Below are 27,909 nucleotides of genomic sequence, written 5' to 3'. Positions count from 1 at the left end.
TACTATGAACTTATCCTTTGAGTTTTTCTTCCATTGAGGGACACAGGAAAATACCTGCCAGAAATCCAGAAAGCTCCTATCTTCCTGTAGTGAGTTGACAATGCCAATTCTGTTACACCAAAATCCCAGGCAGCGATGCCAGCCAGATCTCTCTTGCTGGACTACAGAATACACCATGAAGAGAAAGGAGGGAGGTGTCCTGAAATCCAGCAGATGAGAACTGGACAGGGCTGAGAACCCTGTTGCGATTTCAACACAGTATAGGTAGAGTTATCATCTTACTATGGGACGTTTGGAAGCCCCTGGATTTTTGGCAGGTTTTAACAGGTGCTTTTTATCTTGCCCAGACATACACACTAAAGCAGGGGAGCCCAACCTTTTGAAGAGCGAGGGCCACTTAAGTGACTTGGTAACCGGTCACGGGCCACAATGAACGTGTGAACAGATGCCCTGCAGTTTACTCGCACCGCGGATGCAACGCAGTATACCTTTGGCTTTCATGCACTTTGCAATGGACTTCTATTATAGTCTGCAGGCAGGCCCGTCGGAACCCGACAGGCAAACCAAGCAATTGCCTGGGGCCCCCGAGCTGGCCAGGGGCCCCCGAGCTAGCCAAGGGGCCCCAGCAGGGAGGGCCCTTGCCGCACCGCTGCTTCCTCCTGCAGTCCGGTCGGCCGCGTACCATAACCGCGCAGTACAGGAGAATCGGGTTCCTGTTCCCGGCCGGACTGACAGGAAGTGCACACACTGTGTGTTCACTTCCTTTCAGTCCGGCCCCGGGAACAGCAAACTGAATGCCCTGTACCGCGCGGTTATGGTACACGGCCTGCAGGAGGACCTGTCTGCAGGTTTGGTGCACTTTCAGAAAGCTCACCTAGCTCGCAGGTAATAGCAGAAGTCTACGGCTCAGTGCAGGTAACCCACAGGTGCATTGCTCTGCACCTGCCGATCAGTTTGAAAACAGCCCAGTAACCACTGCAGAACAGATATGCCCATAAATACACTGTGATTTTAGTAATAAAACTGACCTTTAATAACAGCACTCTATTCCATTCCAGTGCAGGAGACCGCGGGCCACATCAGAGGGCTCCGCGCGCCACATGTGGCCCCCGGGCCACTGGTTGGGCACCCCTGCACTAAAGTAACCCATAGACATTACAGGGTGGTCAGACAGTCTATGCATGCTAGGACTACAGAATAAGCTTACATTTTTATTTTTTTAATTAAGATCTTGACAAGCATGATCACATTACACAGGCAAGTCTTCCCACTTAGGAGAAAACTCCCGCTGAATACTCAAATGATTATTTAATTTCTTAACAGAAAAACTGCTGCCTATTGACTAACACTGCTCTGTGAATTGATCGATGAAATGCTAGTGAAGGCAAGCTACTGTCTGTTCTCTACAGCTGTGAGAAAGTGATACCCAGCACTTAGGGAATGAGCTCAGTGAAACATAATGGACAGTATATGGCTCACATCCAAACACATGTAACTGAACAGTGACATTTTATCATGAGTTGGAAATAGGAGAATTTACCTTCTCGCTCCTCTTCTATCTGTGCCATCCTAAGAGCCATGGCAGACGTCTCTTCCCGCTCCTGCTCCGGTGTTATGTCACTCTCTGAGCTCATCTCATGCCATTCCATGAGCTGGTGCTGCATCTCATCGACGCTGCCTGACTCGCTGGTCTGCAACCGGGAAACAAAAGTATGCTGATGGTGTAACACAACTCCCCGTCACCGTTATGCTGATCAGTAGTTTTAAAATCCCAGTCCCTGTTCTGAAACCAGTCAGTCTGCACCTCCAACCCCTCCTCCCTATAGCAGGTAATGAGCTTCACAAATTCTATGGGAACATTTCCTGCGTTCAGGGAGATGGAAGGTGCTTGCCATTGGGCTACAGAGTTACTTCACGACTTTTACCCCAGCAAATCTGAGGAAAGCTCAGAAGTGTTTTCATATGAACACATTGTGACTGTCACTTTGGGCTTTTTTTTCAGGTTTAGGATGGACATAAAATTGAGATGAGAACGGCAAACCACAGAGGCTGAGGATGTCAACCTGTGGATTATTATTATTAACCGCTTGGGATCCGCGCTATAGTCAAATGACGGCTACAGCGCGGATCCCAAAATCCAAGTGGACGTCAATTGACGTCCGCCCCTTTGCGCGTTCCGCGAGCTCCAGAGCGCGCAGCGGGGAAACTCTGTGTTGGCCGTGTCCCTTGGACACAGCCAATTACAGATCGCCGAACGGCCAATCAGAGTGGCCGTTTGCGATGTGATCTATGCGGCCAATGAGAGATGATCTCATATGTAAACATATGAGATCATCTCTCATTGCCGTTTTACACAGCGGTGCTGTCTCTGGAGAGGAGACCGATCTGTGTCCCTTGTACATAGATCGGTCACCCCCCCCCAGTCACCCCCCCTCCACCTACAGTTAGAACACTCCAAGGCTACACATTTAACCCCTTCCTCACCCCCTAGTGTTAACCCCTTCAATGCCAGTCACATTTATACTGTAATTAGTGCATATTTATAGCACTGATCGCAGTATAAATGTGAATGGCGCCAAAAATGTGTCAAAAGTGTCCGCCATAACGTCGCAGTCCCACTAAAAATCGCAGTAAAATCTAGTAAAAAAAAAATAATAAAAAATAATAATTCTCTCCCCTATTTTGTAGGCGCTATAACTTTTGCGCAAACCAGTCGCTTATTGCGATGTTTTTTTTTTTTTACCAAAAATATGTAGAAGAATACGTATCGGCCTAAACTGAGGAAAAAAAATGTGTTTTTTTTTTTAAATTGGGATATTTATTATAGCAACAAGTAAAAAATATTGTATTTTTTTCAAAATTGTCGCTCTTTTTTGTTTATAGCGCAAAGAATAAAAACCGCACAGGCGATCAAATACCACCAAAAGAAAGCTCTATTTGTGGGGAAAAAAGGACGTCAATTTTGTTTGGGAGCCACGTCGCACGACCGCGCAATTATTAGTTAAAGCGACGCAGTGCCGGAAGCTGAAATTTCACCTGGGCAGGAGGGGGGTATATGTGCCCAGTAAGCAAGTGGTTAATATACAGTGCCTTACAACATAAGGGCAGACAGTACCATTTAATGCAGGAGGAATCAGAGAGCCCTGCTCATTAGAGCTTACAATCTAGGAGGGAGTGTCAAGAGATAACAACTGTGGGGGATGAGCTAATGGAGAAAATTAAATAGAAACTGCAGTCTGCTCACATAATTTATAATAAAAACATCTTTGCTGTTCTGAAGCTTCCCTCCAACCACTTTGCATATTATTTTATATATACTGTGATTCTGTACTTGCCAAATATGCTGCAGAAATCTCCCTCCACTACATCTGGCTGCAACCATTTTAACTGTGGGCAGCTGAAGCTGTTGCCCGTTCACTTCCTGGATTTACACAGACACACAGAGGCACACCTCCAGCTCTCATTTGCCCTCCCTTCCTGGCAAACTCTGACAAGAGTGATAAAGAGAGAGCTGTGCATGAGGTCATAAGTCTAGGCTAATGACCAGACAAGAAACAAGAAGTGGGTTGTATAAGTTATTAACTGGCAGGAAAAAAATGTTTTACTATCCAAAGTTAAAACAAGGGCAGAAGATTTAATAGATGCAAAGTTGAAAAAAAAAAAAATTACTGAAGTTCCACTTTAAACCCTTACAACACACTTTTACCTACAGGTAAGCCTATATTAAGGCTTACCTGTAGGTGCTGTAAATATCTTCTAAACCTACACGGTTTAGGAGATATTTACAACTCCCCGTACAAGGATTTCTTCATCGCATGCGCACTTTAGAAATCTCACGCCATTCCAAGTTAAAAAAGTCATGCCGTGACTGGTGGCTCCCGCACGCATGCGCGGGAGTGACGTCACGCGACTCCGGCTAGTCACAGAGCCGGAGTCCACGACCCCGGAAGGAAGATGGGCGCTTCGGTTTCAGGTAAGTGCCACATAATGGGCTACTATGCAATGCTTTACCTTTGCAAGGAAACAAAGAGGAAGTAAAACCCAACAGTTGTTAGGCGGAGGCCAGATAGGCCTTGCTGAAGAGTAGAGTTATCAGGGACCATATGAAAGTGGACACAGTGGGAGACAGTCAGACAGATCGAGTAGGGAGTTCCAGAGGTTGGGGGGAGACACTGGAAAAGTCCTGGGGGCGAGCATGGGACTAGATGACAAGGGAACTAGAGAGCAGGAGGTCTGCTCAAAGAACAATTTGGTTGTTATTTGGAGACAAGGTTTGTAATGTAGCTGTGGACAGAGTTGTGGATGGCTTTGCAAGTTATTTGTATCTTGAATTTCATTTTGAGTGGTGAATTTGTTGAGGGGTGGGTAGAAGCCAGTGAGGGATTAGTAGAGGGGTAGCAGACACTGAACGGTTGATAAGGTGGATGATTCTGGCAGCAGCATTCATGATGGACTGAAGGGGGGATAGCCTATGTAAAGGTGAGCCAAGGAGAAGGGAGATGACCAGGGAGTGAATTAGGAGCTTTGTGGTGACATTGGTTAGGAAGGGGCGTATTTTGGAGATGTTGCAGAGGTTGAGGCAGCAAGCTTCGGACAGCGATTGTATGTGGGGCAGAAAGGATAGAATAGTTCAGAGTCCAGGTGTGCGGGGACAGGTTTGATAGTTGAGCTGTTGATTTTAATGGGGGCAAAAACAAAAGACCACCGTTCTAAGACAGTTATCTCTCCACGGATCCGCTGTCCGAGTTGAGATGGGTGTCGGCTCTGGTTGCAACAGTCGCAAAAAAAAATATGCTGGACAGCCGCACTCTAAAAATTCGCCTTTTATTTCATAAAAAATACAAAAGGTCCAAGGCATCCAAGTGCAGATGTACCAACACGTATAGCCAACGCATTTCACACCAAAAGGTGATTAAAAGAGCTAAGGAATGGGAAGGGGCACGAGGGGAGGAAAAATGATGAGCTCAGTTTTGGATAGAGTTTGAGGAAATGATGTGACATCCGATCTGCTATGTCTGTTACTAAATTAGTAATGCGTGAGGAGACTGAAGAAATTAGCTGATGTGTAGAGCCTCTGCAACCCTACATCAACAATATTACCGACAGCACAGTGGTGTAGTGAGTAGGACTCTCAGCTAGCAGTAAAAAGAGTTGCTGGTTCGAATCTCGACCACGACACTACCTGCCTGGAGTTTGCATGTTCTCCCTGTGCCTGCGTGGGTTTCCTCCGGTTTCCTCCAAAGACATGTTGGTAGGTTAATTGGCTTCTGCCTAAATTGGCCCTAGTATATGAATGCGAGTTAGGGACCTTAGATTGTAAGCTCCTTGAGGGTAGGGACTGATGTGAATGTACATTGTATATATAAAGTGCTGCGTAAATAAACGGCGCTATACAAGTACCTAAAAAAAAAATAATAATAATAATAATAAATTATAATGTGCCCTAATTTTATTTGTATTTTTTTTATATTCTACATGTCTGTGTGAAATATGCAGACAATGACAGCAAAAAGTAATCATGCATATTTCAAGATATTCCTCAATCCATTATAAACACCTGCTAATCTAGCCAAATTTTGCGAGGCACAGTAAATAAATGAGGCAATAAAAAGTAAAATACAGCATGACATAAGAGCTTTACCTGAGAATCTGCTCTCTTTGCAACTTGCTCAAGGTCGGCCTGCATTTTTCTTTGCTGTTCTTCATAAAGTACAAGTTTTGCCAGGAGTTGCTCTGATGGATTGCAAAAAGAACTAACATCAAAGGCGGCCTGATTTTTCAATACAGGTATATTACACAGCAAGCAAGAGCTCCAGTATTACTGGATACATCAAATTTTCAAAGCTTAATGTGACTCTATACTTTTTCCATTTGCTCCCCTCATGTTCTTTTTGGCTACTGAGGGAAGGAGATGAAAATAAATGCCTCTTTCTCCCATGTTACAGTGCGGATAATTGAGGATTTGGCCACTTAGGTGGGGGAAGGGGGTTCATTCTATGTAAGATTTAAAGTAGAGTTCCAACCTTTTTTTTTTATTAAAACACTCACGTGATTATTGCGACTAATCCTATACATAATGGTACTAGTAATAAATGTATGTTTTATCGTCCTTTAGAAAAAAAAAAAAAAACATTCAGCGGTCCCCAGCGAATGCTGTTCCATCTTCAGTGTGGGCATCTAAAGATCCACTCGCTCCTCATTATGGGATACGGCGCTGCTTGCTACCCAGCATGCACCTCCCGATCTCTCGCATGTGCATCGTGTACAAAGCATGGCTTTGGAAATAGCACATAAAAGCAGGAGGCTGCCCATTGACTCCTGGGATTGATGACACGCATATCCCAGGAGCCAATGCGTGCGCGGAAATGACGTACCTCGCTGCGGCAAGGTACAGCGAAAGCCGAGCTTTCACCTTCAAAATAAGGTACATAGAGATTACAGGGGGAAAAAAAAATGTCCAAAGAGAAATGGTACAGTGACCACAAAAGTGGAGGTGCAAAATGTAAAATGTGGGTGAAACTCCGCTTTAAGATTCAGGTCAGAGCTTTTTTTTTTTAGTTTGCCCTGTAATGTCAAAATACAAAATGCTAAATTAAACCAGCAAATAGTTTATGCCTCTCGGACACTAAGAAGAACTCTGTGCTTGAGTTTCCAGACAGCCGTAACAAAAACTTCTACTGCCCTCCCGATAGCGTTTTTATGTATACCAGTGAATGCAAGACAAGTGACAATACGCCAAGGTGGAAAGAACAGTCAAAATCTTTGTTCGGCCTAGGGTTTGCAGTTAGGGATACCTAATAGAATAAAAAAAAATTATACAATTTTAGATTTACCATTGAACGCCTGCAAGTCAGAAACAGATTGAAGCTTAATCTCCAAATCTCTCTTCTCTTCTTCTAGCTCTGCAACATGAGCGCTCATCTGGGACAACTCCTGGTTCTTTGCTTCAGTCTACAAACAAAATAACAGTTATAAAGATCTAAAAAGCAATTTTTTGAACACAGAGTAAAGTACCGGTATATATAGGGCAGGGGTAGGCAACCTCAGCCCTCTAGCTGTGATTAAAGGGGTTGTAAAAGGTAAATGTTTTTTCACCTTAATGCATCCTATGCATTAAGGTGAAAAAACATCCGACGGTACCGCACCCCCCCCCCCCCCCTGAACCCCCGCTTTACTTACCTCACCCCTCGAAAGTCCCGTGCGCGTCCTTGTGATCTTCTTTGGTTCCCAGCCTGGCCGTTGATTGGCTAGGCTGGACGGATTCATAGCAGCGCAGCCATTGGCTGGCGCTGCCGTCAATCACATCCGATGATGCGGCGCGCCGGGGGCGGGGCCGAGTGATACAGTCGGCGGCTATGCTATGTATCGCTCGCATGAAGGTGGAAAGCTTTTGCAAGGAGGAGCCGAGACAGCCGCCGAGGGACCCCAGAAGACCGGATTCGGGGACACTCTGTGCAAAACGAGCTGCACAGTGGAGGCAAGTATAACATGTTTGTTATTTAAAAAAAAAATTCTGCCTTTAGTGTTCCTTAAACTACAAATCCCATCATGCCTCTGCCTCTAGAAATCATGCCTGCGATTGTCATGGTCTTGCAAGGTCTCATGGGACTTGTAGTTTCAAAACAGCTGGAGGGCCAAGGTTGCCTCCCCCTGATTATAGGGTATATTGCTGTACAAGACTGAATGCTGGAAGAATAGAGGGACAGTGATATTACTGGAGAATCCAAATATACAGATTCTACCAGGTGAAAGAATCAGGCAGAAAAGGGAAGAAGAGAACAGCTCAAAACAAGGGAAATGATAGGGGTACTTGTACAATTTTTAGTTCTTCTTCCAGCTGCCTGATTCTGGACTTTGACCATGCCTTCATTTTAAGGAACTTAGCCTCCGATTTACTTGCCTCTTCTGTCTTCAACTTTACTTTCTCTGAAACAAAAAAAGAAAAGAAATAGAAAAGTTGAGTTTTTAGTAGGTTAGCAGTTTAAGTATGCAGCATTTTCATTATAAACTATAGATTAGTATTTGCCCCTGCAGCCTCTGAAAAATATGCCAATAAAATGCATTACCTTTCCTAAAAAGAAGTCCCATATCCAGCAACCTGGCCTGTTGACCCCCCTGGCTGTGTGTGTACATCCTGCTATTTACTTTATAACCTTATCCTAGGAGATAGCCACTCAGTCAGCTTAAATCGATTGTAAAGCTACTCTTGATTTTTAAAATAAAAAAGTGTTGTACTTACCTGCTGTTAAAAATTGTACTACAGAGCGGCTCCAAACCTCCTCTTCTGGGGTCCCCTGCTAAAGCACAGTGTTTTAGGTGCCACTGAAAATGAATGGCACCAAAACATGCGTCTTGCGATTGCAATGCAATTTCAGATTGCGGGCGGAATGGCAGAGATGCCAAATGTGAAAAAAGCCTTACAACCACTGTAAAGCCTCGTACACACGATCAGATTTTCTGACAACAAATGTGTGATGGCAGGGTTTTGTCTGAAAATCCGACCGTTCGTATGCTCTAGGAATAGTGTGAAACGCGTCAGCTGTCCAGTTTGCGGTGGCTTGTAGTGCTGTTCTATTTTGTAATAAAGGCAATGTTTTCAGAGTGCGGCTGTCCAGAAATATACTTTCTTATTACTGCCTTGCTGAATGCATCGCCAGCACCTGTGGTCTCTGTGAGATGAAGTATCATCTAGGCTTCTTACCTGGAGCGGCTAACCCTTTTTCCCTCCATCGGACAATTGTTGTCGGATATTCAGACAACAAATGTGGGATAGCATGTTTTAAAAAAATACAAACACGCATGCTCCAAACCAATGCTAATCATAAGACAACATTAGCAGAAGTTGCCCAAAGGGTGGCGCTAAAAAGCTGAAAAAACACGTAGTTTTGCGTTTGTTGGCCAAGAAAGTTTTGCCATCTGTATGCAGAACAAGTTTACGGCCAACGCCCAAAATTCCACGGATTTATCCAATGGAAATCCGATTGTGTGTACGAGGCATAAGAGTGGATTTTCTGTTGTCCTTCCAGCACCCTCTAGAGGTGGTCGTAGAAAAGCAGGATGTAAAAGCAGAGCCAGGAAGTATTACTCCAAAATATAAATACAAGTCCTTCATTGCAGGTGCCTCACTTGGTAATTTAGAAGTAATCTTACAATTCATTGTGAATGTGCAGATACAATTTAAATGTAGGAACTAAAGTATGTACTTTAATAATAACCTTTATGCTGTGAAAGTCTGTTATGTTAGGCCTAAGCACACAGGCTACGGCTAGTTTTTGCAAAGCTTTCAGCAAGCATCTTTGTTGAAGCCTTTATAAGAACTCTTCAGGTCCGGTTCTGGAATGTTAAACAGACAGGCAGGGCCACAAGAATGTAGAATTCAGGAGCAAGAATGTCAAGAAGTATTTTAGTGTGAAGTCATCTTCTGAGGGGGATGGAGATATACAGCAATTAAAGGGCAACTTCTCTAAATGTGAAGTTGTCCCTTAACCACTTAAGCCCCGGACCAAAATGCAGCTAAAGGCCCAGGCCAGGTTTTGCGATTCGGCACTGCGTCGCTTTAACAGACAATTGCGCCGTCGTGCGACATGGCTCCCAAACAAAATTGACGTCCTTTTCTTCCCACAAATAGAGCTTTCTTTTGGTGGTATTTGATCACCTCTGCGGTTTTAATTTTTTGCGCTATAAACAAAAATAGAGCGACAATTTTGAAAAAAATTCAATATTTTTTACTTTTTGCTATAATAAATATCCCCCAAAAACATATATAGATTTTTTTTTTTCCTCAGTTTAGGCCGATGCGTATTCTTCTACCTATTTTTGGTAAAAAAAAAAAAAAAAAAATCGCAATAAGCGTTTATCGATTGGTTTGCGCAAAATTTATAGCGTTTACAAAATAGGGGATAGTTTTATTGCATTTTTATTAATTTTTTTTTTTTACTACTAATGGTGATTTTTTTCGTGACTGCGACATTATGGCGGACACTTCGGACAATTTTGACACATTTTTGGGACCATTGTCATTTTCACAGCAAAAAATGCATTTAAATTGCATTCTTTATTGTGAAAATGACAGTTGCAGTTTGGGAGTTAACCACAAGGGGGCGCTGAAGGAGTTATGTTTCACCTAGTGTGTGTTTACAACTGTAGGGGGGTGTGACTGTAGGTCTGACATCATCGATCGTGTCTCCCTATAAAAGGGATCACACGATCGATGCAGCCGCCACAGTGTCCCCCCCCTCTGGTCGCCTGAGTGGCGCAGCTCGGCCACTCAGGCGACCAGAGTGTGAAAACCCGAAAGGAAGACCGGCTGAAGATGAAAGCTCTGTCAGCGATGACAGCTCGCCGCTGGAGGGCTTTGTTTTAAGGTAAGTCTCTCATAATGTGCTAGTATGCAATGCAATGTTTATGAATTGTGAGCACTTATATGCACTTTAAGGAATGTTGTCATGATAGCACTTAACGTCTTATTTATTAATTGAAGCACTTTAACAGAGCAACACAATTTTCTGTTTACCTGTCTTTGAATACTGATGAATTCTAATCCATGTGAACCTTGTTTATCAGACATTCGAATAAACAATTTAACCAATCGGTTTCAAACAAATTCAATGAACAATTTTGTATGGAACTATAGGCATAACAATTATCTTTATTAAGTTTGGATAGAGTAAGGGAAGGTTATGTAATTTCTCTGAAACATAAAAAGAGGAAAGGAGAGCGCACTGACCTTGTGCATTACCAATGGTAAATTTTATTCAGGGCGTACCCTCTTCCTCAGAGCCAAAGCGGTCACCGCTTTGGCTCTGAGGAAGAGGGTACACCCTTGAAACGTGTTAGCCGTTTGTGATGCCATCAGACCCCTCCACTATCCGGTCTGGGTTGCAGGTGTCCAGAGACGCACGTTCATTTGCTGGCGGACTGAGATGCTTTTTCATATATGCTCGTTAGTAAATATGATTACTGCGGTTACAGTTTTTGAATAAAATTTACCATTGGTAATGCACAAGGTCGGTGCGCCCGCCTTTACTCTTTTTAAGTTTCAGTTTTAAAGATACCCATTGTTCAGAAGAGGGCAGCAAGACCGCAAGCATTGTTTTATCCAGAGGGTTGGCTGCACCACTTACCTATGGACTAAGCCCTAAGCGCAGGAGATTGTTTTTTGTGTTTATTTTATGTCAGTTTCCTGCCATCTGTGTCCCATTTGGGAGATTTCCCTTTACTTCCGGTCTCTTATCCAAAACAAAGTGAGAGTAAATTCCCCCAAAATTAGGGAATCCCTCGTTGTCACCAGCACTAGTGTTCCCATTAGAAGATTCCCTATTGCTGAGAAAACCCCAAATTTGGGATTTTAGTTTCACTTTTGATGAAAACAGCAAACATGGCAAATAAAGAGGGGGGGGGGGATCTCTTTAATGGGGTCACAGAAAGCAATAAAAACCTGACAGATGTTCCAATCCCTCTCTATTCTATCCAAAATGTAAAATAAAATGTCTTTAGTTATAATTTAAATAGTTCCTACAGATAACAAATATTGATCATCAGGTAAGCGATTCATTACCTTGTAACTTGGTCATTTCCTTATCTGCCGTCTCATTGGATCCAGGTCCGACTTCTGCCGGGCTCACCAGGCCTTGCATTTGTTCCTGAAGTTGTTGGATAGTCTGGAATTTTTCCTTTATTTCCACTTCGTGCTTTTCCTGGATATCTTGCAGTGTCTTGCTGTGGCGGTCATTCAGCGTACGCGTTTCTGTCTCATGTCTCTCCATCATGTCCTTGAGCTGAGCTCTCATTATGTGCTTTTCTGCGTCCAGTTTAGACTGGAGGTTCTCCTTTTCTGACAGCAGACGTCTGCATCTTTCATTCATTTCCTGCAATATCAAATGATTCGCCTACTGTTCAATATCATTGATGGAGCACATTCAAAAGCCAGCTATCTTAGGTTGAAATCATGACACTACGAAAGCACAAAGGAAATAAACTAAACACGGGTGGGCCAATTAGAAATGGACCAGAACTCAGAAAGAGAAGAAGATTTTCTATCTTATAAGGAATATTTAGAAATGTCAAAGTGGTTGTAAAAGGCTAAGGCCTCATTCACACGGATGGACCATTCGGGTCCGCCTGTCCGTTTTGACGGCAGACCTGAACGGCCGCTCCATGCATCCCTATGGAGCGACGGATGTCAGCGGAGACATGTCCGCTGACATCCGACCCTATCCGATCTGCTAAAAACAGACGTTTGGGGGCACGTCCCCATCCGTCCATGGCGGATCGGATAAGATCTGATGAAAACGGACATGCTGTCCGTTTTCATCAGATCGCTCCATAGGAGACAGCGGTGCCCGACAAGCCCCTCCCCGCTCAGTGAGCAGAGAGGAGCTTGTCATCCGTCGGCTCAGCGGAGATATGCGGACTGATCGCCCGCTGAGCCGACGGACTCCGTAGCAACGGAGTCCACCTCGTGTGAATGAGGCCTAAAGTTTTTTTTTTTTTTCTACCTTTGTGCATTCTAGGCATGAAGGTAAAACAATCTTCATGCCTAGGTCCCCTAGGCTTTACAGCTGTTGGCTTGTAGTTTTCAATGAACTACCACGGCTCTGTGAGCTCAAAGGAACAAAGCTGAGGCTGTCAATGAGCTGGAGGTCCCGCCCCTGTCACCATGTTTGGCTTTGTGTCAGGAAAACAGAGGAACGAAACAGCAGGACAGACATGAACCTTAGTGCTCTGAATTGAGACAAGCACACACTATAAGAAGGATATGCTTTGTTCATATTTCATGTCTGAGGTTTACAATCACTTTTTCAGTGAGACTTGGGAAAGCAGATCTGTGACTGGCTAGAATAAATTAATACAATCTCATGCACTATACACAGTTATGAAAAAAGCCCATATCATCCCATTACTGTGGGAAATTCAGCTACTTACAGCGATCTGTTGATCCTTATTATCCAGCTCCTTTTGTAAAACATCAATCACCTGATTCTTCCCTGATAACACCTCTTCTTCCTCATGCAGCTTCTGTTTCAGTGCCTTGAGCAGCTGTTAATGATAGAAGATCCTACATAAAAAATCATACAAAGGGCGGCTTTCCCTATTGTGAAATCTGCACCAAATACATGAAGTGAGACATCAGAAAAAAATATCTTGCAAGCCAGTCAAGTTCCTCCACCCCAAACTCGCTCATCCATGCCTTTATGGACCTTACTTTGTGCACTGGTGGGCAGTCATGTTGGAACAGGAAGGGGCCGTCCCCAAACTGTTCCCACAAAGATGGGAGCATGAAATAGTCCAAAATGTCTTGGTATGCCGACGCCTTAAGAGTTCCTTTCACTGGAACCAAGGGGCCAAGTCCAACCCCTGAAAAACAACCCCACACCATAATCCCCCCTCCACCAAATGATTTGGACCAGTGCACAAAGCAAGGTCCATAAAGACACAGATGAGAGCGTTTGGGGTGGAGGAACTTGACTGGTATATATATAATTTAGCTATTTATGTATATCTAGCATTAATTACTAGCGCCCCCACCCCCACATATACCACATTTATAGTGATGATCAAGACAAAAAGGAAAAAAAGAAAAATCAGTCTAAAATGTGTAATCCATTACATCTTTAAAAACCTGTGTCAGCAACAATCTAGAAATAAAGTAATACAAAGAATGCAATAAAGTGTCAGAGCAAATAATCCTCGACTGATTGCAGTGACCACAGCGGAGAGCAGTTTTTTACACTGTTTAAATATGATATGTTTATTCAAACATTTTTTTCACTTATTATCATTTTCATTCATGTTGATTTTGCTCAGGAGCTGGTGATTTTATATATATATATATATATATATGCACTTAGCTTGGTATATATATCATTTAGCTATTTATGTATATCTAGCATTAATTACTAGCGCCCCCACCCCCACATATACCACTGCTTATAATCATTCTGATTATTTGGGGAGCAGCGGATATTTATATATTAATATTTGGCGAGAGATACTTTTTTTCCTATCACTATAAATGTGATAAAGAAATGAAGAGTGATCATATGCAAAGAGTAAAAAAATAATAAAAAATAAATAAAAAGAATTGGGGGAATTTGAGTACTTAATAATATTTATACCAAGTCAAAAATATTAATTAAAAGGTATATATATATTTATCACTATAGTGTGGTTGATACTATTAAAAGGGGCAGAAGCCTTTTATTGGTCTATATAGGTTTAGGCACCAATTTGGTGCCCTTCTATTTGTTATCATTAACCACTTAAGCCCCGGACCAATATGCTGGCTAAAGACCCAAGGGGTTTTTACAGTTCGGGACTGCGTCGCTTTAACAGACAATTGCGCGGTCGTGCGACGTGGCTCCCAAACAAAATTGGCGTACTTTTTTCCCCACAAATAGAGCTTTCTTTTGGTGGTATTTGATCACCTCTGCGGTTTTTATTTTTTGCGCTATAAATAAAAATAGAGCGACAATTTTGAAAAAAATTCAATATTTTTTACTTTTTGCTGTAATAAATATCCCCCAAAAACATATATAAAAAAAATAATTTTCCTCAGTTTAGGCCAATACGTATTCTTCTACCTATTTTTGGTAAAAAAAAAATCGCAATAATCGTTTATCGGTTGGTTTGCGCAAAATTTATAGCGTTTACAAAATAGGGGATAGTTTTTTTGCATTTTTATTTTTTTTACTAGTAATGGCGGCGATCAGCGATTTTTTTCCTGACTGCGACATTATGGCGGACACTTTGGACAATTTTGACAAATTTTTGGGACCATTGTCATTTTCACAGCAAAAAATGCATTTAAATTGCATTGTTTATTGTGAAAATGACAGTTGCAGTTTGGGAGTTAAACACAGGGGGCGCTGTAACATTTAGGGATCACTGTGTATGTGTTTACTAGTGTAGGGGGGTGTGGCTGTAGGAATGACGTCATCGATCGAGTCTCCCCTATAAAGGGGATCACCCGATCGATGCGCCGCCACAGTGAAGCACGGGGAAGCCGTGTTTACACACGGCTCTCCCCGTTCTTCAGCTCCCGGGAGCGATCGCGACGGAGCGGCTATAAACAAATAGCCGCGCCGTCGTCCCGGATCGCTCCCCGCGGGAATCCGACCTCCGCATGTACCGGGGGGGGGGGGGGTCCCGATCGGACCCCCCACCCACGTCTAGCAGAGGACGTACAGGTACGTGATTGTGCCTGTCCGTGCCATTCTGCCGACGTAAATGTACATGAGGAGGTCGGGAAGTGGTCAAAGGGATTTGGACTCTTGCATTCAGTTAGGTGCTCCTTTCTGTTATATTTTGCTTTAGAAGTTTTTACTGCTGTCTGTGACCCAACTGGAGAGACTTCTCATTTACTATCAGGGCAGAAAGCAATGGGAAATCTCTACAGTGAGGATTGCAACAAAACACCTCTTTATATAGAAGGGAGATAGGATAGAGAAACCATGTAGAGCAACAATGCCTTTTCTTGGAGTGATGCTAACGCATTTTACTTCATATCAGCCTATGGTGGTCCCCATAAAGGCATCTTACAAAAAAGTAATCTTCAAGATACAAAATGTTTTATTGCCACGTGGCATCAGGATTTCCAATTTTGGCACACAGTATACCTGGTGAAGGTCAGCAGTGGCATCAGATTTAGCAGCAAGTTTAAAAATCTCTTGATCGTGTTTCTGCGATAACTCCTTCATCTCTTTCTCCTTTTCCAGAATCATATTCTGATATACCCGAATCTGGAGGCATGGATCAAATATGCAAACATTGGTTTTGTGTAACATCCATGAAAAAAATCTTATAAAGTAATGCAGCAAGATATACTGTATTTGCAGGCGTACAAGACTACCTTTTACATGTAAAAAAAAAAGGCCAAAAAGCAGGGGTCGTCTAATACGCCGAGTCAGCTGCTCGGATGCCAGCTGGATGTGCGGTAATACTGTATGTAGCTTCGGCTACATACAGTATATACTGCTTAGCCAATCCCGGTGAGCGATGTATTCAAATGAACACAGAGCCTGCTTGGATTTGAGTAACAACCACTGCCAATCCGAGCAGGCTACATACAGTAGTCTACTCGGATTGGCTTTGAGAGTCAGAGAGGCGTGGGATGATGATGTTACAGCCTCTGCCAATCCAAGCAGGCTTTGTATTCATTAATAGAATACATTGCTTGCCGTGATTGGCTCCAGCAAGAAGGGAGAATAATATGGCTCCAGAAGGAAGAAATATGAAGCGTTGGAAGCCTCAGAAGGGGGGTCGTCTTATACGGTGAGTACAGGCAAAAAATCCTAAAAAATTATGTAAAATTAGGGGGTCATCTTATACGCCCAGTCGCCTTGTACACCGGCAAATACGGTAATTAAAGCGGGAGTTCACCCATTTAAAAAAAAAAAAAAAAATCTCCCCTTAGCTTCCTGCTCGTTCGGTCTAGGGGAATCGGCTATTTATATTAAAATATGTGCAGTACTTACCCGTTTTCGAGCTGCATCTTCTTCCGTCGCTTCCGGGTATGGGTCTTCGGGAGCGGGCGTTCCTTCTTGATTGACATTCTTCCGAGAGGCTTCCGACGGTCGCATCCATCGCGTCACTCGTAGCCGAAAGAAGCCGAACGTCGGTGCGGCTCTATACTGCGCCTGCGCACCGACGTTCGGCTTCTTTCGGAAAATCGTGACGCGATGGATGCGACCGTCGGAAGCCTCTCGGAAACCTGTCAATCAAGAAGGAACGCCCATTCCCGAAGCCCATACCCGGAAGCGACGGAGAGGATGCGTCTCGTAAACGGGTAAGTACTGCACATATTTTAAAATAAATAGCCGATTCCCCTAGTAATAACGAGCAGGAATCTAAGGGGGAAAAGTGCCCTCTAAGGGTGAACCCCCGCTTTAAATAGAAGAGCACAGACAATGTTAGACAACAGAACTGAAAAAATGAAATTATTAATTTCGTTTTCAAAAAGCTTTTTCAACAGTACAAAAATTTTAAATGAATGAACAAAGGAAATTTGTCATCTGTCAACGTGTATGTTAATTTTAACTTAACATAGGTATAACTCCCAATAGAGATTGCAGTGGATGTGTGTGTGACCTGATGGGTAAGATTCTGACAGGAGGCTGTGGGGCACCAAAGAGCAGCACAACCCAGTTCCCAATTCATGCTTCACCAGGAGTTTGGAATCACAGCGCTACACGCGGACCGTGGCCATCTTGTGGGTTGGAAATATCTGCTCGTTCATACCATACGACACGCTTGTTTAAACATTTTAAATGCGAGTATTCTGAACCTCTTTTGGAATAAACTTTATACTGGCTTGATATACCATGAGGAGTCGTTTTCTCTTATTTTAATGCATGATACCTGTGGACTCACCATCCTTGAGGGTTATACAAGATCCAGTTTCATGTAATCTAAAACCTCATACACACGATTGGATTTTCTGCGGACAAAGCGTAGGACTTTTGTCTGAAGGGTGTTGGCCAAGAACTTGTATTGCATACAAACAGCAAAGAATTGTCGGCCAATAAACATGAAACTACGTGGTTTATCGTATAATCCGATAGCACCTATAACATAGTGGTCAATATTTTGGAGTAAGAGGCCCGGGTGTGTCGATGTTCGGTGGAGGATATTATTATTCACTTCAGTCTGTCTGAATATACACCTCGGGCGACTTCAAAAATAAATATTGACTTTTGTATGAGTTTTTATGGACACTTTTGAATTTTTTTATTCATTTCTAGCGCTGCATATACCCTTTCTTGTATGTTTTTATTGTCCCCCAACAATTTTATGCTAGCTGCTCTCTAGAATCCAAGCGCGGTGAAAATTCTCCATCTCTATAAAAAGAAAGAAATGCGTGAAATATATCACTCTGTGTTTAATTATTCTATACAATATATGAATTTCACTTTTTGAATTGAATTACTGAAATAAACTTTTTGATGATATTCAATTTTTTTGAGATGCACCTGTACAGATAGAGCCTGGTGGGCTAAGCCAGTCTCTTGCTCGTTATAGGTTAAAGGGGTTGTAAAGGTTCGTGTTTTTTCACCTTAATGCATTCTATGCATTAAGGTGAAAAAACACCTGGCAATCACCAGTCCCCCCGTTTTTCTTACCCGAGCCAGTTCACCTGCTCTGCGTGTCCCCGGCGTCCTTTACTCCATGGAGTCCTGGCGTTGATTGAATAGATTGATAGCAGCACCGCCATTGGCTCCCGGGCTGTCAATAAATCCATTGACGTGGGTTCCAGGGGGTGGGGCCGAGTCAGACACTCGGTATCTATGGACGCCGAGTGTATGACACAACAGCGTGCCCGCAAGCCAACCCCCTTCGGGAGAGAGCTTCCCAGGGGGGGGGGGGGGGGGTATCTATTGTGGGGAGGGGCTGCGAGAGCCACAGAGGGACCCCAGAAGAGGATGTTCGGGGCCACTCTGTGCAAAACAATCTACACAGTGGAGGCAAGTATGTTTGTTTGTTTTGTTTTTTTAAATCCCTTTAAGAATACGTCAAACAGATCCTTAGCCAAACTACCCAACAGTTCCTGTCCACCTAGGGGTTTGGGAAGATGGTTGTTTAGTACAAAATAGGAGTTTAGGAAGATACCTAAATGAAAAAATGTGTGCCTGGAGTTAATCTTTAACGATAGGTTCACTTTAAAAGCATATATGTATAGTAAACACAAGTAAACCGCCTGAAGAGATCACTCACATTTTCCGTGTACATTGCCTCCTTCTCCTGAAATTGGCTCTTCTCTTTGGTAAGAAGAGCCTTCAAGCTTTCTGCCTGCTCACGAAGGAGGCTGTACTTCTCTTCACTTTCTCCCACCTTCCTGTTCAAGTTATGGATGAGGATCTGCAGGTCCTGGTTGGAATCTTGTGAGGATGCTGGGCTCTGGATAACAGATGGGATAAAACATGAAGACTGCTTGTTCCAGAATAAAAACACGCAATGATCATTTTAAATTAAAACTTCACAGCAATGCAACTATCTTGCTACAACATATTAGGAATTATGCAAGCATTAACTACTATACAATTCACAAGCCTATGGGGAAAACACACACTGTACCTTCACATTTACGACTGCATCTTGAGAGAGATTTGAAGAAGCCGCTGATATCTGCAGGTCAACAATGTAGGCTTCCTTTTCAGCCAATTTTTTATCCTTAGTCACAAGCATGGCATCCATTTCAGACCCACGCAGACGCTGTGCTTCCAGCTCTGCCTCCTGGAAAGAAATTTAGAGGACAGATTTAGTAACTTATAATAACTCCGTAGTGGGAAAACCAGTGCCAAGCTACTGTTGGATATCACACTGGTTAAAGTTATAACTCTGGGAGTACCCACTGGATGCTTCAAAGTTCTAAAACAAACACTATTGCCCAGATTCTGGTACATCCGCGTATCTCTGCGGCGGCGTAACGTATGCGATTTACGTTACGCCGCCGCAACTTAGACGGGCAAGTGCTGTATTCTCAAAGCACTTGCTCCGTAAGTTGCGGCGGCGTAGCGTAAATCGGCCAGCGTAAGCCCGCCTAATTTAAATTTGGATCAGGGGGGCGTGTTTTATGTAAATCTACTGTGACCCGACGTGCTTAACGTTTTTCCCGAACGGCGCATTCGCCGTCCGTGGAATTTCCCAGTGTGCATTGCTCCAAAGTACGCCGCAAGGACGTCATTGGTTTAGACGTGAACGTAAATGACGTCCAGCCCCATTTACGGACGACTTACGCAAACGACGTAACTTTTTCAAATTTCGGCACGGGAACGACGGACATACTTAACATTGGCACGCCGCACTTATGCCTCATATAGCAGGGGCAACTATACGCCGGGAAAAGCCTAACGTAAACGTCGTAACTTTACTGCGTCGGTCGGGCGTACATTCGTGAATTTGCGTATCTAGCCGATTTACATATTTCGACGCGTAAATCAGCTTACACGGCCCTAGCAGTCAGCGGAAAAATGCAGTTACCATGCGACGGCGTAAGAGACTAATGCCTGTTGGATCTAAGAATCAGGCGCATAGATACGACGGGTCGGATTAGGACTTACGACGGCGCACATGGCGCTGCGCCGTCGTAAGTCCTTTCAGAATCTGGCCCTATGCTTTTACAGACGTATTCTAAAGACTCCAAACAAGCAACCAAACAACAAAGAAAGCATCCTATTAACACTGACATTTTATACCAAGAATTATCACAAAAACCTTTTTTTGCAGTGCCTCATTTTTTGTTGCCAATTGAGATTCCAATTCTTCCACTCGTTTCCGCAACACTAGAATTTTCCCTCGATTTGCAGAGGCAGAGGCAGTCTCTTGTTCTTCTCCAGGACCCTGGGACAAAACAAAAAAGTGTATAGATGCCTTAAGAATATAAGAAGAGATCAATAATCTGAAATTATTCCTCCTGACAAAATTAAAAGATTCATAGTGTAAACCCTAAAAAAAAAAAAAAAAGCTGCTTATGGACATATTTTACCTCTTTCATAACCCATTGCAGATACCTATTGACCCTGACAGGTTCCATTTGCGTGTTATATTTCCAGAGAAGGGCCAACAATGCTTTCTAGAAACCATTAAAACTCCTGGTTCTGTACCACATCTACCTAATGCAGCGAAGCACACCTTATACTGATTTATTGGAAAAGGATAATATATAATGGGTGCTGAGGACTGGATAGCCAACGATAAGGATAAACGTGAACGCCTTCACAATGGGCTACCTGGAAGCATTATACCTCAGGAGCAAACGCTAGGCAACCTAGACCCGATTCCACCCTTAATTCCCTTAGTAGAAGCCTTAGACAACTAATTTAGGTAGGAGTTAAAGGGGTTATAAAGGTAAAAAAAAAAAAAAAAAAAAAAAAGGAATAACTTCCTTTACCTTAGTGCAGTCCTCCTGCACTTACCTCATCCTTCCATTTTGCTTTTAAAATGTCCTTATTTCTTCTGAGAAATCCTCACTTCCTGTTCTTTTGTCTGTAACTCCACATAGTAATGCGAGGCTTTCTCCCTGGTGTGGAGTGTCATGCTCGCCCCCTCCCTTGGACTACAGGAGAGTCAGGACGCCCACTAACACCCAGCTCCTTTCTCTATGTGTAACGTAGAGAGCATCCCGACTCTCATGTAGTCCAAGGGAGGGGGCGAGCACGACACTCCACACCAGGGAGAAAGCCTTGCATTACTGTGTGGAGTTGCAGACAGAAGAACAGGAAGTGAGGATTTCTCAGAAGAAATAAGGACATTTAAAGCAAAATGGAAGGATGAGGTACGTGAAGGAGGACTGCACTAAGGTAAAGGAAGCTATTTTGGGAAAACAATTGTACATTTACAACCCCTTTAAGTCTATTTATTAGGGATCAACCAATATCATTTTTTTGGTGCTGATACGATACAGATATTTCGGCCACCTCTCCAGTCATCAGTGTGGATCAGTCATCAGGGTAGCATCACTGACACAAGGGACAAAGCTCTGCTAAGAAGGCCACCTCCACAAAGATATACAGTGCAGAACAAGGCATGATAAAATCAGTAATGGGGAAGAGATCAGATGCAGGGAGCCTAAAAGGGAACACTGGAGCATGTGCTCAAAAAAAAGAAACATGAGGTCTAAGGCCTAGAAAACACAATTCAGTTCCTCTTTAGGTAGGTGGCATTTCAGTTGTTCAAGTGTCTAGATTCCTCCCTGTTGGGGGAAAGCCCAATTCATTCATTGAGGTGTATAAAACAGGGAGATCACTTTACAAAACTAATATTACATTTGGTGTAGTATGTTAATATTTCACACAGGTCCCATCCTTCCTCTCGGAATTCCTGGTCATAGAAGCAGTTAAATAGCTAAAAGGTCATTTTAGGCTTAGCAGCACTTGGAAAGCTCCAGGTAAACACTTACCTTTTTGCTTTTGTTCTCAGATTTCTTTCCCGGTGTCCCGGGTGAAGCCACCTGCTTCTTCAGTTCTTCTAGTTGAGAAGTTAATGATGCAATCTTGGCTTTGCTCTGGAGCTTGGCTTTTGAGACCTTGGCTTCTGATGATTCCTTTTCCTCCTGCATAGCATATCACATGAAATGTGAAGTGAACCTGTCACTGTCGTATGCGGCTTTATCCAACAGCCAACAAGCAACACAAGTTCATACATTGCTTCTGAATGTTTATGGACACATAATAGTGCATTGTACACAAGAAATATCATAAATATATTGGAAAGCAGATACAAAATCCTAGTCTGGAATTAATATCAAGCTTTCTTCAATAATTCACCTTAAAATCAAATATGATACCTAGCTGCTTTTTATTGTATAAAAACCAAAGCTTGTTACATAAATGGATATCATACAACAAAGACCAAATGAATACAATTGAACCTATCTTGACTTAAAATAAATTGTTTCCGGCACTGTAAGCCGGACCTTCAGAGTGCATGCACCGAAGAGGTCATCTGCTACATGCACTCTGAATAGTTCCTAAACCAGGGGTAGTCAACCTTGCCCCCCCCCCCCCAGCTGTGGTGAAACTACAAATCCCATCATGCCTCTGCCTCTAGGAGTCTGTATGGTCTTGGCCACGTGCTGTAGGTCAGTTTCAGGGTCTTTCCGATCTTCTTATAGCCTAGATCATCTTTATGTAGAACAATTGTTTTTTTTTTTCAGATCCTCAGAGAGTTCTTTGCCATGAAGTGCCATGTTGAACTTCCAGTAACCAGTATGAGAGAGAGAGAGAGAGAGAGCGATAACGCCAAATTTAACACACCTGCTCCCCATTCACACCCGAGACCTTGTAAACATGACACCGGGGAAGGAAAATGGATAATTGGGCCCAATTTGGAAATTTTCACTAAGGCCCCTTTCACATTGAGGAGTCTTTCAGGCGGTACAGCGTTAAAAATAGCGCTGCTATCCCGCCTGAAAAATTCCTTCACTGCAGACTCAATGTGAAAGCCAGAGGGCTTTCACACTGAGGCGATGCGCTGGCGGGAGACAAAAAAATCTCCTGTCAGCAGCATCTTTGGAGCGGTGAGAGGAGCGGCATGTATACCGCTCCTTCCCATTGAAAACAATGGGAAACCGCGGCAATACCGCCCGCAATGCGCCTCTATAGAGGCGCATTGCGGGCGGTATTAACCCTTTATCGGCCGCTAGCAGGGGTTAATACAGCACCACTAGCGGCTGATTCCCACGGCAATCCCGGCGGTATAGCGCCGCTATTTTTAGCGGCGTTTTACCACCACCGCGGCTTCCGCCCCAGTCTGAAAGGGGCCTTAGGGGTGTACTCACTTTTATTGCCAGCAGTTTAGACATTAATGGCTGGGTGTTGAGTTATTTTGAGAGGATAACAAATTTACACTGTTATACAAGCTGTACACTCACTACACAACATTGTAGCAAAGTGTCATTTCTTCAGTGTTGTCACATGAAAAGATATAAAATATTTACAAAAAAATGTGAGGGGTGTACTCACTTTTGTGAGATACTGTAAATCCAGCCTACAAGCTGAGCGTATACCAACTGCATCATATGTACTCATTACACACACCACAAATGTAGAATGTCACATAAACAAGCTGCTTATAAGCAAAAAATTCTGCTTAAGAACTCATTCATTCCACAACTATTACCACTGGAGGAACAGACCTTGAGCTGCTGATCCTTCTTGCGCAGGTCATTGTCTTTCTCTCGGATCAGATCTTTCAGCTGTACCACCAGCTGCTGAGTCTGTGCCAGCTGCTCCGATAGATCTGCCACCGACATGGTGCCAGCACTGGGATTGTCAGAGCCCTACAAAACACAAGGTAATCAGAGATTAGTTCCATATTTCTCCTGCATTAAGTAGAAGGCAAGTATCCACAGTCTACTAACCAAATAAATCACTAAGATCTTTATTGTTATTTGTATTCAGAGACCCTTTATTTCTATTTTTAAAAAAAACTTGTAAAAACCTTTATTTTTTTTCTGTTAATCCAGTTCACGTGACTGCAGATACCTTTCACGCTCTTCTTCCTGTCGGGTCAGTAGGCGGGTGATATGACACTGAGGATAGGAGAAGGAGCAGAGCAGAAAGTAAACTGTCTGCTGGCCGACAACACATAGATGTGATGATGTCACCACACAGCTGAATGGGGAGAAGAGGTTTTAAAGGGTTGGCCGACAATCCCTTTGTAAAGATGGACACAATGATGTGATGACATCACTGCATAGATGATTGGAGGGAAGAGGTTGGAGGGTTGGCCGATAATGTTGTAAAAATGGTTGCGGTGATGTGATGGCATCATCACATAGCTGAATGTAGAGAGGAGCTTTGGAGTGCTGGCCGACACCACCTCTGAAGATGAGCATGGTGATATGATGATGTCACAGCATTCACCACATAGCTGAATGAGGAGAAAAAGATTGGAAGGCTGACAACTATACAGATTCACAAGTGCTAATGTGGCTTTCTAAACCCAGTACAGAAAATGAGGCCACATTAGCAGTACTGGCAGGATCAAAAAGTACAAACATAGAAAAGGAGGCGAGATTACAAATTGGATATTTACATGAATATTGAGAAAAGCTTAAAGAGGAGTTCCACCCAAATTTGGAACTTCCTCTTAACCCACTCCTCTCCCCCTTACATGCCACATTTGGCATGTCATTTTTTTGGGGGGGAGTGGGGGCTTCAGCACGAGTGGGACTTCCTGTCCCACTTCCTCCTTCCTGTAGGCGACTAAGCTTAATCGCCTTCAGGAAGTGGCTGCTGTAGGCGATCGCCTAGGACACGTCACAGGTCCTAGGCGATCTCCTGGCCAATTACACGGCGCCAGGCCGCGCCGCTCGCGCATGCGCAGTGCCGCTTGCGCATGCGCAGTGGGTGCCCGGCCGTGAAGCCGAAAGCTGTCACGGCCGGGTGCCCACACTGAAGATGAAGACGCCGGCCGGGGAGGGGGGGAGAGGAGCGGAGCCCCGGCCGGCGCGTCGCTGGAGCGCTGGAGCAGGTAAGTGCCTGTTTATTAAAAGCCAGCAGCTACACTTTTTGTTGCTGCTGACTTTTAATAAACATACAAATGGCTGGAACTCCCCTTTAAGATTTGGGGGAATTTTACATTTTGCCTGAATTGCTACTTTAACTACACCACATGGACAACCCTAAGAATAAGTTTTGCCGGCGCTTCATTCAAATCAGATGTTATTTAAAGCGGAGGTTCCGCCGTTTTTTTTTTTTTTAAAAGCCAGCAGCTACAAATACTGCAGTTGCCGACTTTTAAAAAATGGACACTTACCTGTCCAGCGCACCCGCGATGTCAGCAGACGAGGCTGAGCAACCGCACGGTCCTCAAATGCTTCCGCCGCCATCCTGGGTAAGGGAATCAGGAAGTTAAGCCTTGCGGCTTCACTGCCCTGTTCCCTACTGCGCATGCGCATGTATCGCGGCGCGCTGTCACTGGTCCCCGCTCTCTCCTGGGAACAGTGTTTCCCAGAAGACGGGGGGGGGGGGGGGGGGTGACGTAAAGGGGCCGGACTCCCGCTGGGAGTCAGAACCAGGAAGTGGTGCAAATACCTGTTTTATACACGTATCTGCACCCCCCCTCCCCCTGAAAGATGCCAAATGTGACACCGGAGGGTTCCAAAAAGCGGAGGTTCACAGCGGACGTCATCTTTCCCCTTTGAAAAATGTGCACTTCCATGCCCCAGGAGGACTTTCACTATTCTCACGTCACATCCATGTGGGGGAAACTGCACTACATTTTCCATAATGCAATGGAAAATGCAAGAAGTGATAGCTGGATATGATTGGACCTTGGGCTGAAAAGAGGGCTGAGCTCTCTGAGAAGAGGAATGGGCAGGGTCTGAGTTGAGGGTGGAGCAGAAGGTTGATGATGCAGGTGCAATGTGTGGTTTAGACCGGGAATCAGAAATTCCTGAGTATACCCACTACAGCGAACGGGGACATCGTTACATCACCACTGCAGAAGAACAACAGTGGTGAAGTTATCAGACCAGTCGCTACAAGTACAGAGGGCGCAGCAGCCACTGGTCACACAAAGGGGATTTTTGCAGGTAAATCAGATCTGCAAAGCTGAAGAACAATGGACATCTCATGTTCAGTATTCCTAAAAATGCACACAGCACCACATTTGTGTAAGGTATGAAAGCCCCATTGTAGATATTAAAAAAACATTTCTGCCTGAAGTTCAGCTTTAAATCTACAACTGAATCCAGTTGTGTATTCCTTGAAAAATGATATACAGATAGCACTTGTACCACAATTTGTATTAGTTTCCCACAATCTTCTGCACAGCAGATTTCAGATTAGAGCTGGGCGATTTTTTATCAAAAAATTGGATTTATGATTTGAATCAAGTTTTTTTTTTTTTTTTTATGGACTCTGCACCGGTCCTGAGGAGCTGCGAGCCTACATTTTTAGGCGAGACCGTGGCTTCGGGCCTAGTCCGCAGCGTCCGGCCTTGCAAACTAGGCCAAAGCTGCAGCCTTGCCTAAAAACTCATGCCCGCAGCTCCTCAGGACTGGCGTGGTGTCAGTGCAGATCCCGGTGAAAAAAAAACAAAAAACTATTTTGTCAAAATCTGAATCGATTTGACTTACCGACTTGATTTTTAAATCGAATCGATTTTTTTGCACAGCCCTATTTCAGATTAGGATCAGAAGGGGCAATACTATAAATCAATCTATTGTTTTGCACAAAGGAAAGAGCACGGGTATGATCAGTGTGCTGCTGCTCCATTGATAGTTCAACCAGCAGGTAGGGGGAGGAGAGGTGACTGAGGAAGCAGGCCAATTAGCAGCCAATGTTATATTGTACAGTCGCCCATAAGATAGGTTAGCAGTAATAAAGAGAACCTAAAATTTAAAGTAGAAAAGATTTGCCATCTTTTTATCTTATCTTGCGTTACTTGTGCCTAAGCAGCATCCCCAAAAATGTACCCTTTGCCTTCTGAAAAAGAGCAGTGCAATTCCCAACGTGACCGCACCTAGGCAATCGTATACTGTAGCCCAATAGCTGTATATCTGTATTCTTAAATGATCTAATGCACAATCACCTCTGACTGCTGGTCTCACTGGATTTGGAGAGAGATTTGGGAAAATAACTACTGTGCTGTTCACGGTTTTCTTTGCTGGAGAGAAAGCTGTATCCGAGAACCTGCATTGCAAAAATCTACCTGCTTTATTAATTCTATGGAGCTGTGCCATCTGCACCCCTCCTGCTGCTTTCTAAATATTATCTCACCTGTCATCATCGGGGCAGGAAGAAAAACCTTGCCTTCACCAACGGGAAAAAAAAAAAAGATCAACATTGAGGAGCCTCTATAGGCAACTAGTCATTTGACTTTCAGTTGCATTTTTGAGCACAGTTTCCCTCTCTGTCCTTTCACCAGGATTTTCAGGGGTTGTTGAACTGTGTACATGAAGGGTGATGACAGTAGTGATGGGTAAGGTAGGACCATACACAAGGCCAAGATTTTTAAATTATGGATTTTACTGTCTGGAGATTTTCAGGAGGCAATTATCCAAGAGTGGGGTTTTATTCCTTATTATTTATTTCTATATGAGGCTATACGCTCCCTTTTTGCTCACAAGAGTGGGGTTAGTTATTGTGCCAATATGGACTAGCAGTCCACAGTGACACACAATCTGTAAAATGACACACTTGCACAGAGTTTTCACTTCCCAGTAACTATACAGCCACATAACACAATGAGGGAATGAGATGAATTTGTGCAGTGCAAAGTTTCGGCCAGAAAAAACGATTCCTGGACATGATAACCGGGCATTGTGTTGCCTGGAATGAGTCACAATTAAATTCTTAGATATTCACTTACTGCTGCAGGGGGCTGCGATCCATCCCCAGAGTACCAATTCCACATTATGTCAGATGGGCACTGCAAAATAAAACACAAACTGTCAATACACTG

At 43.7% G+C, this 27,909-nt stretch overlaps 1 protein-coding gene across 4 annotated transcripts in view; it reads right to left on the bottom strand.

The window, feature by feature from the left end:
- Positions 1-27,909, bottom strand: part of LOC120917096 (golgin subfamily B member 1-like) — a 108,345-nt gene that overhangs the window by 66,314 nt on the left and 14,122 nt on the right. For 2 of the 4 annotated variants that reach the window (XM_040328109.1, XM_040328110.1), the window contains exons 2-14: positions 27,817-27,876; positions 23,633-23,776; positions 21,896-22,048; positions 20,212-20,337; positions 19,072-19,230; positions 18,712-18,894; positions 15,618-15,740; positions 12,925-13,038; positions 11,558-11,867; positions 7,817-7,926; positions 6,834-6,951; positions 5,642-5,733; positions 1,540-1,691 (exon numbers count right to left, since the gene is read on the bottom strand). In XM_040328109.1, coding sequence (XP_040184043.1) covers positions 1,540-1,691; positions 5,642-5,733; positions 6,834-6,951; positions 7,817-7,926; positions 11,558-11,867; positions 12,925-13,038; positions 15,618-15,740; positions 18,712-18,894; positions 19,072-19,230; positions 20,212-20,337; positions 21,896-22,048; positions 23,633-23,776; positions 27,817-27,861 — 1,829 coding nt within the window. In that variant the 5' untranslated portion in view covers positions 27,862-27,876. The remainder of the gene's footprint in view (positions 1-1,539; positions 1,692-5,641; positions 5,734-6,833; positions 6,952-7,816; positions 7,927-11,557; positions 11,868-12,924; positions 13,039-15,617; positions 15,741-18,711; positions 18,895-19,071; positions 19,231-20,211; positions 20,338-21,895; positions 22,049-23,632; positions 23,777-27,816; positions 27,877-27,909) is intronic. The other 2 variants (XM_040328111.1, XM_040328112.1) reach the window with 2 other exon arrangements.

This window comes from Rana temporaria, chromosome 11 (genome assembly GCF_905171775.1).
Source record: "Rana temporaria chromosome 11, aRanTem1.1, whole genome shotgun sequence".
Taxonomy (NCBI): Eukaryota; Metazoa; Chordata; class Amphibia; order Anura; family Ranidae; genus Rana; species Rana temporaria.
Note: the sequence above shows the minus strand (reverse complement) of the source record. Positions and strands in the feature narration are given on the sequence as shown.